At 40.1% G+C, this 19,922-nt stretch overlaps 1 protein-coding gene across 9 annotated transcripts in view; it reads right to left on the bottom strand.

Annotated features, from left to right (window-relative positions):
- PPHLN1 (periphilin 1) overlaps positions 1-19,922 on the bottom strand; it is a 119,838-nt gene that overhangs the window by 58,399 nt on the left and 41,517 nt on the right. For all 9 annotated transcript variants that reach the window (XM_006168542.3, XM_014584209.2, XM_014584210.2 and 6 more), the window contains one exon: positions 1,956-2,167. In XM_006168542.3, coding sequence (XP_006168604.1) covers positions 1,956-2,167 — 212 coding nt within the window. The remainder of the gene's footprint in view (positions 1-1,955; positions 2,168-19,922) is intronic.

Here is a 19,922-nt window from a genome sequence, read left to right as displayed (position 1 = left end):
AGCTTTGACTTTACTCAAGTTTTGATGTTTTATTAAAAAGTCTTTATAACCAGTTTCTGAAGATACTTTTTTTGTAATCAAAACATCATTAAATTTAGATTTAACTTATACATATCCCCTCAAAAAAGTTTTTTCCCCCCCAAAGTTCTTAGAAGATGTCTAATATTGGCTACGTCTGTGTATATGAGCATTAAATAGAGCTTAGGGAACTTAGAGGCTGTTTATATTACTGAAGGGTTTTTTTGGTTGTGGGAATGCACGACATATAACAAAGGAGAAAACACCTGTATAATAAACTATACAATAAAAGTTTCAGCTATGTAGAGTTGTCCCAGTCATCTCTTAAACAATCAGGCTACAAGGCTATTACAAGACTATGTTAGTTTTAAATCCTTCAAGCAGTATGTTATCTCTCCCACATGATCATTCAGGAGTGTGTGTGTGTGTGTGTGTGTGTGTATAAAAATACATATTTTCTGGGAATCTCCACTCTACATAGCATGGCAAATTGATGGATGTTTGCTAAATACAAGAATCTAACAATAGTTATGAGGGAAGACAATCTGATGACTCCAGGCAGTCTTCCATCACTCTCACCATGCAAGAGGCAAAGGCTGTTAAATTAAAATTCATATTATTTTAAAAAGACATCTAAAGGGAAGCAAGCTTAAAAAAAAATAAAAAAGCAAGAAAGTAATATTCTGTCTTTTCTGATTTCTTATCTTGATTTGTAATTCCTTCTAAAGACACTTCTTCACTTACAGAAGTCTGAATTAGGGATGAGCCCCAATGTCATTTCCTCTGTGTTCTTCCATGTCCAAAGTGAGAACTAATCCTTTTTACCTTAACTTCCTTATGTGATGTTAATTCATTTATGATACATCAATTCTTGTGTCAGTTACAATTCATATATATCAACCTACGACAAAGCTGTTACTAGCTGGTGGAAAATATGTACACACGTGCGTGCGCGCACACATTCTAGTTCCTGACAGGAACATCTTTCCATGTAACACAGTGCCTCATTCACAGAGGGCATGAGAAAATGTTTTGTGAATGAATTCTACTGAAGGCTGTAGAGTCTACAAAGATAATATAAAGATGTTTTATTTCAAACAGTGGTTGCTTCATTCATTTATTCCAATACATACTAAGTGACTCAGCCAGAATGGTGTGCTTTGATTGCCACGTATATCAAGTTACTCCAAATATAAAAAGATAGAAAAAAAATGGAACCTGGAGAAAAAAATGAACTTAAAGTAGGCTTTAGTTCTAGGGACTAGCAGATGGTGTAATGGTTACGTTGTTGGGCTCCTACATAGTTTACCATGGTTTGAATCCTGGACCTGGAGGTTTACACTCATGCTGGGTACATGTGTGTGCATGCCCAAGATCCCAAGAGGACAATAGAGAAGAAGGGATTGCGGTGTGGCCATCACCCCTGGGGGGTGATTTTTTTGTTTTCTGTCTTTCCGGCGAGCACATGAGCCCTATAGCAAAAATCTCTCTAAAAAAAGAAAAAAAAAAAAAGAAGGTAGGCTTTAGTTCTAAATTCTGTAAGGCTATACCATAAATTTAGGGGAGATCACTGAAATTTTCATAGAAAATAGACAATCACATATATATAACACTTACTAATAGCTGATTAAAGAGGTTGAATTTGTATAAGAATTACCAAAAAATTATGGGAATGAATGACTTCCAGACATAATTACAAAGACCTCTTTTATATGTTGAAGAATTATAAAAATGAAACATCATGCAGACTGCAATTTTAAATAGTTTGAAAAATGTGTGTGTGTAATGTTCATTTACATTATTTTTCTAACTTTCCCAAAAGTTTCAAGTTTTTTAAATGAAGAAGTTAAGGAAAGTATCGCTTACGACATCTGATTCAGTACATCCTAATTAGTGAAGGCTGTGAAAGAAAAGGGAAAATTCTTAAAAATACGTACTTCTATGTTGTGGTTGATGGAAAGAGTACGTTTTGTTTCTTTCAGGAGAGTAGCTTCTGCTACTGACACTGGAGCCAGATCTGCTGTGTGGAGAGTCCTTTCGGCCAACAGATGATTCTCTGAAAAAAGGAGTGTCCCTTTTATGAGGAGACCGGTCTCTCACATAATGGGAAGAGTAGAAACTTTTTCTTCTAAAGCCATCTCTCATGTCCCTTTGAAGAAAAAAATAAAATAGCTTAATTATACTCTGCACATTATATTAATATAAATACATGTAAAGGCAAAAGCTCTGAATTTATAAGCTAACCTTTATGTCATAATCTTGGTTCCTTTTGGCTACCACCATCTAACTGATGAAGTCAGTTAACAAAATCAAACTACCAGTGAAATATGATCAAGAAATGCACCATCCAGTATGGCGAGGAAACAAGTTCAGAAGTTACTTTATTCCAAGTCAAGCACAAATTCTAAAATATGAAAGACAGTGCAGTTTTTCTCTCTCTTTGCCACTAACAATACACCACATAGCTACCATACTCTCAAAGATACCTAGGATGACAAAGATTTCCCAAGTGAGATATTATACAGTCTATTATCCTCTTCTAAGTAGTAAAGCATGTATTACTAGTTTTCTTTCTTTTTTTAAAAAATAATTATTTATTTAATTCTTTTTTCTTTTCTTTTCTTTTTTTTTCTTTTTTTTTTTTTTACCAGAGAGTTACAGAGAGAGAAAGGAAAAGGGAGAAAGCAAGTCGCAGATCTGGGACTTGAACTGCGGTCTGTCATGTAGGAATCCAGCGTTCCTGAACACCACACTACCTGCCGGTCCCTGTATTACTGGTTTGCAACCACTGTTCAACATGACACCTGGAGGACAATTTGGCAAAGCTTAGAGGCACTTTTGATTATTGTATGGGAGAAGGTTGGTGGGTTGATGTGTACTACTAACTGGTAGAGGCCAGGAACACTGCCAAAATCTTACAGTGCTTAGAACATCCTACATGCACACATGCACAAGCAAAACCTATCAAGTCCAAATATTAATAATGCCAAAGTTGAGATATCCTAGTATACACCTACTAAAACCATGGTCTCAAGTTTATATCAATATGCAGATTGTTGCCCATCTCTAAATACTAACTTTTTATAAATTAAGTTTCTGTTTTTTAGAGAGATTTTTGCTATACAGTGTATATGCTAACCAGAGAGAGACAGAGATAGAAAGTGAGAAATTATCCTCCAACGACCATGTTGTAAGCCCTTCTCCTCAAGATTTTAGACACACATGCATACATGCCCAGTGTGACTTTCAAGTCCCCGAGTCCAAGACTCAAACCACAGTTGGTCATGTGGGAGTCCAGTGACGTAACCATTATGCCATCTACTGGTCCCATATATTAAATTTCTTTACTGAACAATATCATCAACTCAAAGTACCAAGTAAGCTCTACTAGTAAAACTTTATAAAGCAAAAGCATCTTTAAAATGTCAAAGAAAACCAAAAGGACTAAATAAAACCAGTAAGATATGAACTGCTGTTAAAAGAATATGCAGAGGGTCCAGTAGATGGCATAATGATTATGTCACTGGACTCTCTCTGAGTTGGCTGCAGTTTGAGTCCTGGACCCAGTGGCTTAAAACTCATACTGAGTGCGTGTGCGTATGTGTCCAAAATCTCAAGAGGAGAATGGAGGAAAAGAGACTGCGACGTGGCCATCCCCTGGCAGATGATTTCTTGTTTTTCGTCTCTGTGTCTCTGTCTCTCTGGTGAGCACATGCGCCCTACAGCAAAAATCTCTCTTAGGGACCAGCAGTTGATGCAATAGCTATATGTCGCTGGACTCCCATGTAGTCGATCGTGGTTTGTGTCCTGGACCTGGTGGTTTAAACTCATGCCGGGCGCGTGTGCATTCATGCCCAAAATCCCAAGAGGAGCATGGAGAAGGAATTAGGGCATGGCCATCCTCCTGGGGGGTGATTTCTCGCTTTGTGTCTGTCTCTCTCTGTCTTTCTGGCAAGCACACGTGCCCTATAGCAAAAACTTCTCAAAAAAAAACAAAAACAAAAACAAAACAAAAAAAACCTCTCTTAAAAAAAAATGTCCACTCAGAAATGGCATGGAACTTTAAATGCTTGAAAAATAATTTCAGCATATTGATTTGGCAGTCCCCAGTATGTAAATGGGTTTTCCTAAAGTTCATCTGAACACTTGTTAATGCATGATACCACAAATAGATCACCCTTACAGACACAATTAGGTTTCCTGAAGATAGAAAATAGCTAAAATTTATTTATGATAAATGAACTGGTACAGAACACCAATACCGAAATAAGCATTAAAGAAGGCCAATAAAAATAAATAAATACAGTGTCAGTCTTGTAGCTTAAGGGCTGAGGGAGCCAGATCCTGCATAGCCAAGCATAGTTGAAATCCTGGCCCCAGCAGCTTGAAAAACATGCCAGGTTCATGTTTGTGCAAAATCCCGACAAAAAGGAGAAATGGAGAAGGGAGTGCAGCATGACCGCACTTCACTGGGGGAATGCTTTCTTCCTTTATCTTTTCCTCAGGCCAGCGTACACAGTCTCTGCCATCACAGAATTTCCAGGCTAGCCAAGGAAACATACATGTAATACATGTGAGTGCAGCCAAGAACAGACAGAGAAAAACCAACTCGAGCCTACCTCATCCAGATGAGTGTCAGTGTAGCTCAGATGGGAAGAGAGCAGGGTCCCAAATTTTACATGCACAAGAAGGTATCTACTCATCTTAATGAGGTAGGGTAAATATTTGACAAATGAGTGTGAACGACAGACAATGCCAACCTGAATCCCAGACTTCTGCATAATAGACGAATGAAATGAGAAATGAGGGTGACGGTGAGAGATCCACATTTAGGCAGAAAGACATATGTGTCGGTTGAGATGCCCGTGTAATCTAGGTAAGCAACTAGAGAACTTGGTCTCATGCTCAGAGGAGCCTTTTGGCTAACAATATAAATTTGTCCATTAATAAGTGGTATTTAACCAAGGATAAGAATGACAACAAAGACTAAAAAAAGTAGAGGAGCCAAAATGTATGGCAAAAACCTACAATAAAAAAAAAAAAATGCTGTCAATAAAGAGTGAAAGGGGGTGAGCAGGTGGTGTAGTGGTTAAGGGGCTGGACTCCCACGGCCAACCACAGTTTGAGTCCCAGACCTAGTGGCTTTGTTTTTTTTTTCTTGCCCTCTCTCTGTCTTTCTCTGGTGAGCACACATGTCCTACAGCAAATTAAAAAAATAGTAATAAATAAAATTATTCTTTTAAAAAAGGGAATGAGAGAACCACCTGAGAAATATGAGGAAAAAAACAAGAGCATGTTATCAAAAATGCCAAGCTAAGAGTATTCCAAGAAGGAAGAAAAATGTTTACTGGATTGAAATAAATGACCTTTTTTGATAACTTACTTCAAGGATGGAAAAGAGAAGAGCAGGCCCATAATTCAGATGAAAGGTTTCCTAACCTTTTTCCATTGAAAGTACAGAAATGGGGACCGACAGATGGCATAACGTTTACGTCACTGGACTTCCATGTAGTTGACCACGGTTCGAGTCCTAGACTCAGGGGCTTAAAACTCAGGCTGGATGTGTGCATGTGCATGCATGCCCAAGATCCCAAGAGGAGAAGGGATTGTGGCATGACTATCCCCCCTAGAGGGTTATTTCTTGCTTTCTGTCTGTCTGTCTCTATCTCTATGGTGAGCACATGCACCCTGTAGCAAAAATTGCTCTCTCAAAAAACCTAGAAAATAACAGATGTAAATGCCAAACTACAGTTTTCTAATCCTGACACCAGATGGCAGTAACACCACAGCACAGTTTGGAATTACTGTATCAGGGTGCTCTGGGGTGGCCAAATACACTTGGGGGTGTACATACGTGTCAGATTTTAATAGCTCAGACTAATGTCTCTCCTTGTCTTCACATCAACACCTACTGCCCACCAATTTAAGAAAAGCATCACATGGTTGTCAATTACTGTAAAATTCTCTTTGATAAAGTAGCAATATTAGCCACATTCCATTTTCAGATATACTAAGGATCTTTAAAAAGTTCACAGAAAAATGTGTATTTTTATAAAATAAAATCATATATGGATTTCAAAACTTTTTCTGCACCAAAACACACTCATACTTTAATAAAATTTTTCCCATGAACTTTCCTTTTTTTGTGTGTGGGGGGGTTTCCACTATAGGGCGCGTACACTCGCCAGACAGACAAGAGAGACAGAGAGATAGAAAGCGAGAAATCACCCCCCAGGGGGGATGGCCACACCACAATCCCTCCTCCTCCACTCTCCTCTCGGGATTTTGGGCACGCATGCACACGCGCCCAGCGTGAGTTTTAAGCCACCGGGTCTGGGACACAAACCAGCAGTCAACTACATGGGAGTCCAGCAACATAGCCATTATGCTAACTGCTGGTCCCCCCATGAACTTTCTAAAGTGTCCTCTCACACAGTTGTGTGTGTTTGTGTGTGTATACAATATATATAATATAGTGCTGACTATATGAAAGGCATTATGAGGAATTACCCTGGCTTTGATGAAGCTTAGTATCTAATTGAGGGGTCAGGGAAGAGGAGTGAATGTTCAAAAAGGCTGGCACTATAATTCAGAAGGGAAGCATCTATTAGTGCAGTTGCTCCCAACCTTTTTCACCCCAAGGACTGGTTTCATGGAAGACAACTTTATCATGAACCAGCGAGGGTAGGAAGGAGATGGTCTGGGATGACTTGAGCACATTATATTTATCATATGCTTTACTTCTATTATTATTAGACTGTAAGTTATAATGAAATAATTATACAAGTCACCAGTAAGTAGAATCAGTAAGATTATTGAGCTTATTTTCCTGCAACTAGACAGTCCCATCTAAGGGTTATGAGAATCTACTACCACTGCTGATCTGATAGGAGGTGGAGCTCAGGCAGTAATGTGAGTGATGGGGAGTGGCTGTAAATACAGATGAGACTTTGACTGCTTATCCCCTATTCACCTTCTACGTAACAGGCCACAGATCAGTTCCAGGGGTTGGGGACCCTGTATTAATAGATTAAAAACTGGAACATGGTGGCATGTATCCCAATGCATAGTTATTGGAGGCTGGTAGATTATGGCACTAAGATAATCTCTCCAGGGCAGCCCCATAGCGTAATGGTTAAAGAAACTAGATTCCACATGGCCAACCTACATTTTGAATCTCAGACCCAGCAGTTTGGAAAACGGCAGGTACGTGTGCATTCATGCTTCAAATCCTGACAGAATAGAGAAACAAAGAAGGGAGTACGGTAAGACCACTCCTCATTGAGGAGTGCTTTCTTCTCTTTCCCCATTTCTTACTCACTCTCTAGCAAGCTCAAGCACTCTCTAACAATTTTCTTAAATTATTTTTTTTTAAAAGAATAGAAAATCAGTATCTTTAAGGAAAGATGAGACTTAAACCAATACTGTCTAACAGATTTTACAGCCCAGCCATGGTGGTGCAGCTGCAGTTCCACACTATGCAATGCTAGCAGCCATAGGAGATCAGGGTTTGGCTGCCAGGTTGACCTGTACGTGCCAGACAGACACATGCCCATGATCCTGTCTGGGTGAGAAGGCTGGTGGGGGACTGCAGTGTGAGACTCTGCAGTGTGAGACCCTGATGAGGGCGCTTGCTTTCTCTCTTTTTTTCATGAAAGAATGAATGAAAAAAAGAAGATGAATTTAATCAAATGATAGACAAAGTAGTATTTAAAGAAAAATGGGTGTGGGGACACATTTGAGAGAGAGAATCTGAGGTGTGGGGACATGCTCTGAGCAAACACCACCTGCTCTTTTGGGGTTTGACAAAACTTTGTAACTTGTCTTTCCTTGACCGTGGCTGCAGACAGAGTAAGGGTGGAAATTACTAAGGGTGGTCCAACAGACACATTTGATGAACTTTAAGAGACATCTTGACCCCAATTAGTAAAGTCTAATTCTTGCTCTGCATCTAAAAGGTTCTTTAGCCTTTTCTGGGTGTAGTGGTGCACTTCTTATAGAAAAGGTTTTTAGCTCTTTCCCCACACCTAAGAGTTCTTTGCATTAGAAAAGATGATGAGACTTTTTCTTTCTTTTTTTTTCTTTTCTTGGAGAGGATTTTGCTATAGGGCGCGTGCGCTCGCCAGACAGAGACAGAGAGACAGAAAGCGAGAAATCACACCCCAGAGGGGATGGCCACGCCGCAATCCCTTCTCCATTCTCTTCTTGGGATCTTGGGCACGCACGCACACGCACCCAGCGTGAGTTTAAGCCACCAGTTCCGGGACTCGAACCACAGTCAACTACGGGGGAGTCCAGCGACATAGCCATTACGCTAACTGCTGGTCCCGAGACTTTTTCTTAATGGGATTATCACCAAGGGATATACCTGGCCCAGTATGACTAAGCCCTCATAGATTTGTTAATTGCTTTTTATTGTTTGTAACTTGGCAACCAATCTATGAAGTGTCATAAAACATACATGTGTAATGTCTCCTTGTACTATAAATGAAGACGTCCAGTTCGTCTGGGTGGCACAAGTTGCTTGGACGACCTAGGCTCAGGCTGTCTATGTCCATTTCTACTCTTTTCCTTTGTCTCATCCTTTCTGCTTCTTCCATAGTAGCACCAAGCCCTGAGGCAGACGCCAACAGATTGGTCCCGAAACCCGGGAATCCAGACACTGGGACTTCTAAACAACTTGGCTTCTAGACAATCCTGGCGTTACATCTCATAACCTTCTCAAGTGCCTCCAAAAATAAGTAAATGACTGGGAGGCCTCTCTGCCCCCAGCAGCTTAACTCTAGCTTTTCTCTAGTCTATCACTACTTCTGTTTTTTCTCCTCTAATAAATTCAACTTTTAAATAAGTTAATTTTAGCAATTTTAAAAATTTAATCCATTACATCCAAAGTATTCTCAACATGTAATCAATCTTTTAAAAGAGTGTAAAATACCTGACGTTTTCTTTTTTTACCCAAAATCTTGACCATCTAGTGAGAATTTTGTACCTACAGAGAATCTTAGTTTAAACCAGCCACATTTTAAGTGCTCACTATGCACAAAGAGCTAGCATCTCCCATATTACTCAGAACGGGTTTACTTATTAGGTCACTGGAAAAGTTATGACACATTTTTGCATAGAAAAATACATCTTGACTTTTCTGACAACCCAATAGATGGTAGGAAAAGCATTCTAGGCTTCATGTAAAAGCAGAGAAAAATCAAACTATATTAGGCAAACAAGAATAAAAGTAGTCAGAAAAATGAGAACTTGAAAAACCAAGAATCAGGCCAGCAGGTGGCACAGTGGTTAAGGTACTGAACTCCCAACCCAGTTCAAGTCCCAGATCCAGCAGCTTAAAACTCACACCAGGCTTATAGGCGTGTATGCCCAAAATCCCTAGAGAAGAAAGGATTGTGGTGTGGCTGTTCCCCTTGGAGGGTGATTTCTCACTTCTTCTCCCTCCATCTGTCTCTGTCTCTCTGGCGAGCACAAGCGCCCTATAAAAAAAAAATCTCTCAAAAACAAACAAAAACCTCAAGCAATGACTAGAAAGCAAAGGTAGGAATTTTTTTAAAAGGAAAGGATAGTTAATACCAAACACCAGAGTCTGGAAGACACTTAACACATTTAAGACCTAAAAGCCATGTGGCCTGCCAGAACAAGAATCCAGAAAAACTCTGGAAACCAAAACAGATTGTAAGAATTAATATATATCTACTGAAGGAGTTAATCCAATACTTTTCCTTGAACGCTGACAGAGCAAAGATAGAAGGGAACTAGGACAATGTTTTGAGAAAAGCAGCTTTTGTGACCCTGGGGAGTTTGAGGGAAGAGCCTATTAAAAACGTAAAAAGAAAAATTTTCATTTCAAGAAAAGAAAACATGAAAGACCTCTATCAAAAGGCCTTTATCTCACTCGGTAATTATAAAAGTCTTTCATAGAAAGTAAGAATGTGAAAAGAAGCTTAAGGCAGAGTAAAAAGTTTTAGAATTGGTCCTTGGGGCAATGTATTCACTGGAGCAGTGCTCCTCAAAATGCAGGTCCACAGATCTGTTTCGGTATGACCTGGGAAGGTGACAAAAATGTGAATTCTGGGATATCAATCTTCATCAACTGAGTAAGAATCTGAGGGTGTGACTCAGGGTTCAAGGCTTTAACAGGCTTGACGGGTTATTCTCAGGGGCACAAAACTTGGAGAAGGTCTGAATTAGAGAAATCTTGCTAACATTTAACAGCTGTATGTAACTGAGTTCCCAACACGTCAGAAGTGAACTCAAAGTTCATAATGGGAGCAACTCAATCCTCAATGACAATTCTAGGGTCTGACCATGCCTATGGGAAGCTGAAGACAGAGCTTAAAAATGCAAGAAAAGAACTAGTGTTTAAAGTAGCATCAAATCAAGACAAAGAAGGATAGGATGGGATAGAGAAGACTGTGAGTCAGATCATAAGCATCAAGAAAGTAGAAATAAAGTGCTTGAAATGATCAGAGTACAAAGATGAAGACAGAGTAGTATAAACGAGGAAGTTAAAAGATGACACTGGAACAGTTGCTTAGAGAAGTACTAAGGAGCAGGAAATATGTCCAAAATTCATCTAAAAAATCAAGGAATTAGGAGGCATGTGAGGGGACCAACAGATGGCATAATGGTTATATTGCTGGACTTCCACATAATTGACCAGTTTGAGTCCCAGGCCCAGTGACTTAAAACTCATGCCAGGAGTGCCCAAGATCCTGAGAGGAGAATGTAGGAAAAGGGATTGTGGTGTGGCCATCCCCCCAGGAGTGATTTCTCGCTTTCTGACTCTCTGTCTCTCCAGCAAGTACATGCACTCTATAGCAAAAATCTCTCTCTCCCTCTCAAAAAAAAAAAAAAAAAAAAAAAAAAAGGCAAGTGAGTTAGGAGAAATGTTTCATCCCTGGGAATTTAGGTTTCGATTAGGGATGGAAGTAAAATAGAAAATGTAGCCTCTCTATTTTGAATACTGTGAATTTAGGTTCCAAAAGATACTAAAAGACAAAGTCCTTGTCCTCATGAAGCTTGTATAGTAGTGGGGAAAATAGTGTATAAATAAAGCATTTGAGAGTAACAAGCACTATAAGAAAAGGTAATTATATTAGAGATTATTTTAGATAGGCTAGTCAGAGAAGACTTCTCTGAGATGGTGATATATGACTAGAGTCGTTACAGAAAGGACAGAATCCAACAAAAACTTGGTAAAGACTACTTCAAATACAAGAAACAGCAATGCAAAGACTTGCAAAAGTAAGATGTGTGTTTAGGATCAGTGTGTCTAGAGCAGATGAAGGTGGAAAGCTCCCCGTTAAGGGAATGAAATCAGAGAGGGGCAAGCCAGATCATGTAGCAGGTGTACAGTGGGACGGTTCTAGAGTTGGAGTGAACTGGTGAAGAGATCTGATATATGTTTACAATCATCACTCTATAACTGCTCTGGGAAGGCATGTGCTGATGGAAAACGTGTAATAATGAGTCAGACGGCTTCTTGGCATTTTCAGAATTATACAGTGTCAACTTAAACATTTAAAACTAGTCTTACACATAGGGCTTAAGACCTTCTGTGAACATGCCTTCCAAGTGCTAAAAGAGTCTTCCTAAGAAACTATTAACATTTACATTCAAGGGTGACAAATGTGATTTCAATATTATATTATTTTTTAAACACCCGAATATAATTTTTAAAATTATCTTTAAAATAGTTATATCACCAGTCTGCTTAGCTTTTAATCTTTCACCATACCCCTTGCAAATATCTGAAGATTTTTGTTCTTTTAAGTTTAATTGTATTTTGGAAAGCAAAATTAATTTAAAAATGATAGAAATGTTTTGGCTGGTTCATATTCTCTTCTACCAGAGACTTGATTTTATAACCAAAAACCTCTTTCTTAAAACATGTTCCACAGAACACTAACATACAAGATACCAGTGCAATTCATCAAACCACAGAACCAAAAAAAGTATACAGTTAAGTTGATAATTTTTGGAAACACAGAGTTAAATTAGACTGATTTATAATTAAAAAAATAATGACAGCATGTCTCAGAGCATTCTCCGCAGGCCAATACAGATTCAACAATTAATTCACCTACTCACATATGGTCTTTTAACCTTGATATCCTTAACCACTCTAAGCTTCATTTTTCTAAGATCCCTAGAGAATGCAATCTCTGCCCAGAATAGTAACTGTTATTACAGATTTAGGCTTTAGGTTTTTCGCTACAGATTTAGGCTTTAGGTTTTTCGCCATTAGTAATCAAAGGTGCTTTTCAAGCCACCAGGTCCAGGACTTGAACCACACAGTCAGCAAATGGTATCCAACCAACTTTACCACTAGGCCACCTGCTGGCTTTAAATAGTTTCAAAACTTTCTCCAAGAGGGCTGAAATACTAGCATCAAGTATTTCTACCCAGTGTAACACATTTCATCTATTACCAAAAGAAAAAAAAAAAACCAACCCAAAAACCTTTCTCAATGTTTCTAATGTACAGTGTAGTAAATGAATATCAATTTTATCATTTCTTTTTTAATCTTTCTCAATAAGTGGGTAGATAGAAAGCACTTTATATATTAATTCATTAGCTCAAATTTTAAAACTCAGAAGAGAAAAAACACTGACAAGTACTACAAGAACACCAAGCAACCAGAATTTACATACTTTGCTGATGGAAAAATAAATGTACTGGTAAACGCTTTATCATTATCTAATTAAAACTTGAGGATATGGTTTCTCTAATTAAGCAATCCTAGCCCTAAATCTACCCAATAAAAAAGTATGTGTATAAATACACAAAAAATAAGTGGCCCAAAACAGGAACAACAGTAGATTAGTGTTTATTTATAATTTATACAATGCAATATTACATAATAATTAAAATGAAGGAGCTGCTACATACATTAAATCTCACAATGGTAAACAAAAATCAGACACAAAAAGTATATAGTGTACAATCCCATTTACAAACAGCCCTCACTTGGCACAGTTGTGGTATTCACTGGTTTCAGTTTAAATAAATAAGTAGCCCAAAACACAGTTTAAATTTCACTTGTTGGAACAACAGGTGGTGTGGTGGTTAAGGTGCTAACTCCCACAAGGTCAACCGCGATTTGAGTCCCAGTTCTGTGGCCTTCTTTCTCTTGCCCTCCCTCTCTCTCTCCTTCTCTCTTGCACATGCCCTATAGAAAATTAAAATAATATTAATGATAATAAATCACGATGTGATGGTCCACTGGGGTACCTGTCTCTCTGTCTCTCTCATGGAAGAAATAAACATTAAAAAAAAAATCTCCGCTTGCCAAGGTATGAGTAATTGCAATAAGTACAAATCTTGCTCTAGATCTTCAATCAACAAATCAATACACACTAATACACATCTTGTTTAAGTGACAATCACATCACATTTTTTGAACATGTTTTCTTTGTTGCTTCCTTGTCTTGTAGTAATAAACCACTGATGACATTTTCCAAAAACTAATCACTGAATAAGAACTGGCACCCAAAGATGAAATTACAGATAAGAAACAGAAAGTGATAATGCTAGAAGTGAACATCACCTCAATCCTAAATGGAGATATACAATAGAACAGATAGTGATGAAGATGCTCACATGGCTGCCCTTCATGAGACTCTAGATGTTTCTGCAGCTAGAAGGGCTTAGAGACGGCAAGCTGGTTGATAGAAATAACAAAAGTGACTGTGACAGCAAGGGTAAAGAGGTACCAGAGGTACCATCGCCAGCAAAAAAATTCACATTAAAGAATCTCTCAGAGTGAGACCAGAGGTTGGCATAATAGCTATGTTGCTAGACTCCCATGTAGTCGACCACGGTTCGAGTCCCAGACCTGGTGGCTTTAACTCATGCCGGGTGCATGTGCGTGCATGCCCAAGATGCCAAGAGGAAAAAGGACTGCGGTGTGGCCATCCCCCCTGGGGGGGGGGGGAGGTGATTTCTCACTTTGTGTCTGTTTCTCTCTGTCTTTCTGGCGAGCATACATGCTCTATAGCAAAAACTTCTCCAGAAAAAAAAAAAAAGGAAAAAATGTTTTTAGCAATCTGTTCCATGTCATCAAAGCACTTATATAACTTTACTTCAGACTTTATGTAAGAACCATGGGACCATGCAGAAGAAGTAGGAAGCCCAAAAAGTTAGGCTTGCATTTTGGAGCTTTTTTTTGTTTTGTTTTGTTTTTAATTTGTCAGAGGGCACATGTACTCCCAGGAGACACAGAGAGAAAGCACACTACCCCATGGGGAAAGGTCACATAGCAATCTCTCCTCCATTTCCCCCTCCTTTCAGGATTCTGGCATACACACAGAAGCACCCAATGTGTTTTTTCAACTTGCTGACTCAAGACTCAACTGCGCAGTCAGCCACATAAGACCCAGCTCACCTAATCACCAGGCCACAGGCTAGCCCGCTTTTCCCTCTCTGCATATGTCAATTTCAGAAGCAGCAGCTCGGAGAATGAAAAGGTTCTCTGAGAAATGATTTTGATGACTTCATAGAATTAAGATATAAAAGAAAAGCTCATATCCTGCTAAGAAAAAAGATTCCCTTAAAAAGCTTCATGGGTCAGTAGGGTGAACTGAATATAGGTTTGATACGAAATCAAATCCTTAAAGATGACCATGATGGCTAATGGCCCTACCTTCTATGTGAAATACTTAGTGGTTTCTCTTTTCCTATTAAGATTCCTTAAAATTATTTCATATGCATAATTCCCTTTTTAATAAGAAAACCTATGTACTTCAAATCACATAAGTAAAAATAAATGTAAGGTATCTATGTGTATTTGTATAAATATACTTTTTTTATTTCTCTCATGAGTGAGAGACAGGTGAGGGAGAGAATGAGATAAGATATATACATACACACACAGCACTCTCGCTAAGCTATATTTTTAAGTACTGAAAGATGTTTGCTACAGGACATGTGTGTTCACCAGGGAGACAGAAACAAGACAGAGAGAAAGAAATCACCTCCTGGAGGGACAGCCATGACACAATCACTTCTCCTCCATCCATCTCTTCTACTCCTACAAAATCTCAGGATTTTAGCCATGCACGCACACATGCCTGGCATGAGTTTTAGGCCACCAGATCCAGAATTCAAACCACAGTCAACTACATGGTACTTCAGCAATTTAACCATTATGCCATCTGCTCCCACCCCCAAGTGACTCTTAAAGAGATGCGTTTTATTTTATTTTTTATATTTATTAATTCATTAATTTTAATTTGACTGGAGAGAGAGACACCGAGAGAGAGGGAAAGTGAAAAAGCAAGCCACCAGGTCCAGGACTCAAACCATAGTCGGCCATGTGGGAGTGTCCAGTGCTTTAACCACCGCACCACCTGCTGGTTCCTAAGAGATGTGTTTTAGAACCATAAGCAAGGGAATAATTGCTGTCATGGATATAGGTAGATAAAGGTACCTAAACAAGAGAAAGTGGCCAAGAAATCCACTGCTAACATGATCCTATGGTTTCTGAACATTGTCCCTCCATAAAATGTATTACACTGGTGGTTCTCCAATATAGCTTCTCTTTAGCATCACTCAATGGGCTTTACTGATGCTGGACCAGCATGTGGCATAGAGGTGAAGGTGTGTTAGATCCCACATGGCCAACTTTGATGTTCAAGTCCTGGACCCCAACGGATAAAGAATCACACGGGGTATGTATAAGAGCATGCTCAAAATCCTTAGAGGAGAAGGGATTGCAGCATGGTTCCCACCCACCCCCCACCCCTGATTTCTCATTTTCCCTCTTTGTCTTGCCCTGATGAGCATATACACCCTATAACAAAAGCAAACAAACAAAAAAACTGATGTGGATATTCCACCCAAGAACAATGGAATCAGATCTACACCTGAGGCTCAGGCATCAGCATTTTTTTTTTTTAAAAAGTGCACCACACACCTTCCACATAACTCGGAGTAAGCGAGGGTAGAAAACCACCCTGTACGAAAAACTTTTTTTTTATTATCAGCTCTTCACTTCAGAGTCTCAGATTATTACTCCAGAGTTTCCAAACTCTGTTTTTAATTAGCTGTGAACGCTGGAATATCAAGATATTTTATATGTTCAGGGAGCCAGCAGTTAGCGTAATGGCTATGTCACTGGACTCCCACGTAGTCGACCGCGGTTCGCGTCCCAGACCCAGTGGCTTAAAACTCACGCTGGGCGCATGTGTGTGCGTGTCCAAGATCCCGAGAAGAGAAAGGAGAAGGGATTGCGGCGTGGCCATCCCCTCTGGGGGGTGATTTCTCGCTGTCTCTATGTCTCTCTCTGTCTGGTGAGCGCACGCGCCCTATAGCAAAAACCTCTCCAAAAAAAAAAAAAAAGATATTTTATATGTTCAAAATCTGGATTTCGGGGGGACTGGCATTTCAAGTGTGGTGATTAAGGGCACTGGACTCCCACATGGCTGACTGTGGTTTTAGTCCTGGACCTGGGTGGCTTGCTCTCTGTCTTTTCTCTCTCTCTGGTCAAAATTGAAACTGATGATAATAAATAATTTTTAAAAAAGAAAAAATCCGAATTTCCAACTTCTTTTAAAGCAGGCCATACTTGACTTACATTCCCGAACAGCAAAGATTATCAGTAGCCAACCCACAGTAGGGCTGCTCCCCCCGGCACACACGTTCCCGCTGGGCTGCTATAGGCTAAACACATTAGCTCCATTAAGAGGAATATCATCACCACAGATTCACAAATATGTTAAACGCTTACTTACAAATACTACAAGGCCATTATAAACTGTGCATACACTTAAGTAATGCAATATAGTCATCTCAGTCAAACTTGTAAAACTTCCACATCCTTAGCCTCTTCACGAGCCAGTCCCTCTAACTTCTTTTCAATGAAGGCTGGCAATGAACTCTCCAGTACTTAGATCCCGACAGATGACCCCACTTCAATATCCTGAGAGACATGGGGCATAGGAGTATTTTCTAAATCCTCTATGCCCTGAGGAAAGGGGGGACGAAGTACAGCAAACTCCTTATTTAGGTTCATACCTTTTGCTGTACCCCCACATTACCCAGATAACCAATCTCCAGTAACTTCCTCATGCAAGGGTTTTTCTAGAAGTTCATGTAAACATATAAAGCATGAGTTTTTTAAAAAAAGGTTTAAATGGTCACAGGGTATACAAGCTCACCAGAAACAGATATAGCAATAGAGAGAGGAGAAGGCACCCCCCAGGGGCATGGTCATGCTGCAATCCCTTGTCCTCCATTTCTCCATCCTATTGGAATTTAGGGAACACACATATATACCCCTGGAATATTTTTCAAGTGTCGTGTAGCCAGTCATGGGCAATCCAGCTCCCTTAACCACTAAGCTACAAGGCTGGCCCAACTAAGAGTTTATTTTGGCATAACAATGTTTTGAAATCCACGCACAGCTTCTTCACATATGTATTTCCATGAACTTTTTGAAGACCCCAGTATTCCCAAAAGAAACTAACACAATGACACTGTGTATACCGTTACCACACATCTGACTGACATCATGGGTGCCTTCCAGAATTCATGTGGTTATCAGTGCAACACTGCCAAACTGCAAGACTTAACTATCCAGTGATGCTGAACTGGAGCTGGCTTCAGAGACAATAAGTGAAGGTGACCACAGCATGGCTATGTGGCTGCTGCCTCCCAGAGAAAGGAGGACTGGCTTTGATTCCTACTTGCCACAAACTATGCAGAACTCCTGAGTCAGGGCTCCTGAGCCTCAGGGCACCCATCCCACTGTGTGCACAGCCACCTCTGCCTGTCCCATCAGCATATGGTTTCTGGTGGCAGGCATTACCAGGGCCAGGCAGGGCTAGGCGGATACTCCTGTTAACCACAGTGCTGAGAATAAACTGTGTGGTTCTGATGCAGTGAATCTTGTTCCTTACTTTCAGCACCTCTGAGTTCCAGCAGTTGATTCCTTGCCATCCATTCTCTGAGCTGAGATGGGTTCTTTTTACTGACAGTTCATAATATACTTCTTTTTTTTTTTTTGATTATTTGGTAAAGCATTACTTATTTTGGGGACAGCAGATGGTGTAGTGGTAACACTGCTGGACTCCCACACGGCAAATCGTGGTTTGTGTTCTGGACCCAGTGGCTTAAAACTCACATCAAGTATGTGTGCACATCTGCCCAAGATCCCAGGAGGAGAATGAAGGAGAAGGGATTGTGGTGTGGTCATCTTCTCTGGGGGTGGAGGGGTTGATTTCTCATTTTCCCTCTCATTGTCTCTCTCTTTCTCTGGCAAGGGCACGAACTGCACGGCAAAAATCTCTTAAAAAAGAAATAATTTATTTATTATTGCTTTTTATTTGATACAGGGCATATGAGCTCACCAGAGAGAGATGAAGAAAGAGACAGAGAAAGAAAACAAACCACTAGGTCCAGGACTCAAACCATAGTTGGCCATCTGGGAGTCCAATGCCTCAACCACCAAGTCACCTGCTGGCCCCCAGAAGATACCTTTGAAAGTCTCCTTTTACAAATTCCAACACTACACTGTGAAGTCATTTAAAAAACAAACTACCAATCTGGTTAAACTTGTCCATCACTCTCCCTCATAATTATTAGGTCATCAGGAAAGTCATGACACATTTTTCTATACAAAAATGTGTCAAGACTCTCCTGATAACCCAATATTTTATCAGATGCACTCTTTAATCAAAACCTAATACTAGGGACCAGCAGTTAGCGTAATGGCTATGTCACTGGACTCCCATGTAGTCGACCGCGGTTTGTGTCCTGGACCTGGTGGCTTAAACTCACGCCAGGTGCGTGTGCGCCCAAGATCCTGAGAGGAGAATGGAGAAGAAGGGATTGCGGTGTGGCCATCCCCCATGGGCGTGATTTCTTGCTTTCTATCTCTCTGTCTCTCTCTGTCCTTCTGGCAAGCGCACGCGTCCTATAGCAAAAACCTCTCCAAAAAAAAAAAAAAAGATAAAAACTTAATAATAACTATTAAGGGTCTTCCAAAATAGGTTTTCCCAGCACAACTTTATTTATAAAAATAAAGCAACCAAGGGGAACCAGCAGTTAGTGTAATAGCTATGTCGCTGGACTCCCACATAGTCGACCGCGGTTCACGTCCCAGACCCAGTGGCTTAAAACTCACGCCGGGTGCGTGTGCGTGCGTGCTCAAGATCCCAAGAGGAGAATGGAGGAGAATGGACTGCGGCGTGGCCATCCCCCCGGGGGTGACTTCTCGCTTTCTGTCTCTATGTCTCTGTCTGTCTGGCGAGCACACGCACCCTGTAGCAAAAACCTCTCCAAAAAAATAAATAAATAAATAAAGCAACTGAGTGAACATCTTATAATACTTGCAGGGGTACTCTTAAGTACTTAAATATTTTCAAAAGGATCTTCTGAAAAAATGCCTTAGTTTCTAATTAAGCAAGTATTAACACATAGTAAGAAAGGCTTAATAATTAGCTTGTGGGACCAAGAGCTGGCGTAATGTCTATGTGACTGGACTCCCATGTAGCCGATTACGGTTCGAGTTCCAGACTCAGTGGCTTAAACTCACTTTCCATTCTCCCGAGAGGAGAATGGAGGAGAAGGAATTGCGGCATGGCCATCGTCCCTGGGAGGGGGGGGGTGATTTCATGCTCTCTGTCTCTATTTCTCTCTGTCTTTCTGGTGAGCACAACGCCTTATAGAAAAACCTTTCAAAAAAATAATAACAGTAATAATTAGCTATAAGAATACATTAATACCAGGACCAGCAGTTGGCATAATGGCTATGTCGCTGGACTCCCATGTAGCCGAACACAGTTTTAGTGACCTGGTGGGTTAAACTCATGCTGGGCATGTGTGGATGCATGTCCAAGATCCCAAGAGGAGAATGGAGGAGAAGGGATTGCAGTGTGGCCATCCCCCATGGG

This window comes from Tupaia chinensis, unplaced genomic scaffold (assembly GCF_000334495.1).
Source record: "Tupaia chinensis unplaced genomic scaffold, TupChi_1.0 Scaffold145870_1, whole genome shotgun sequence".
NCBI lineage: Eukaryota > Metazoa > Chordata > Mammalia > Scandentia > Tupaiidae > Tupaia > Tupaia belangeri.
This window is presented reverse-complemented; position numbering and strand designations above follow the sequence as displayed.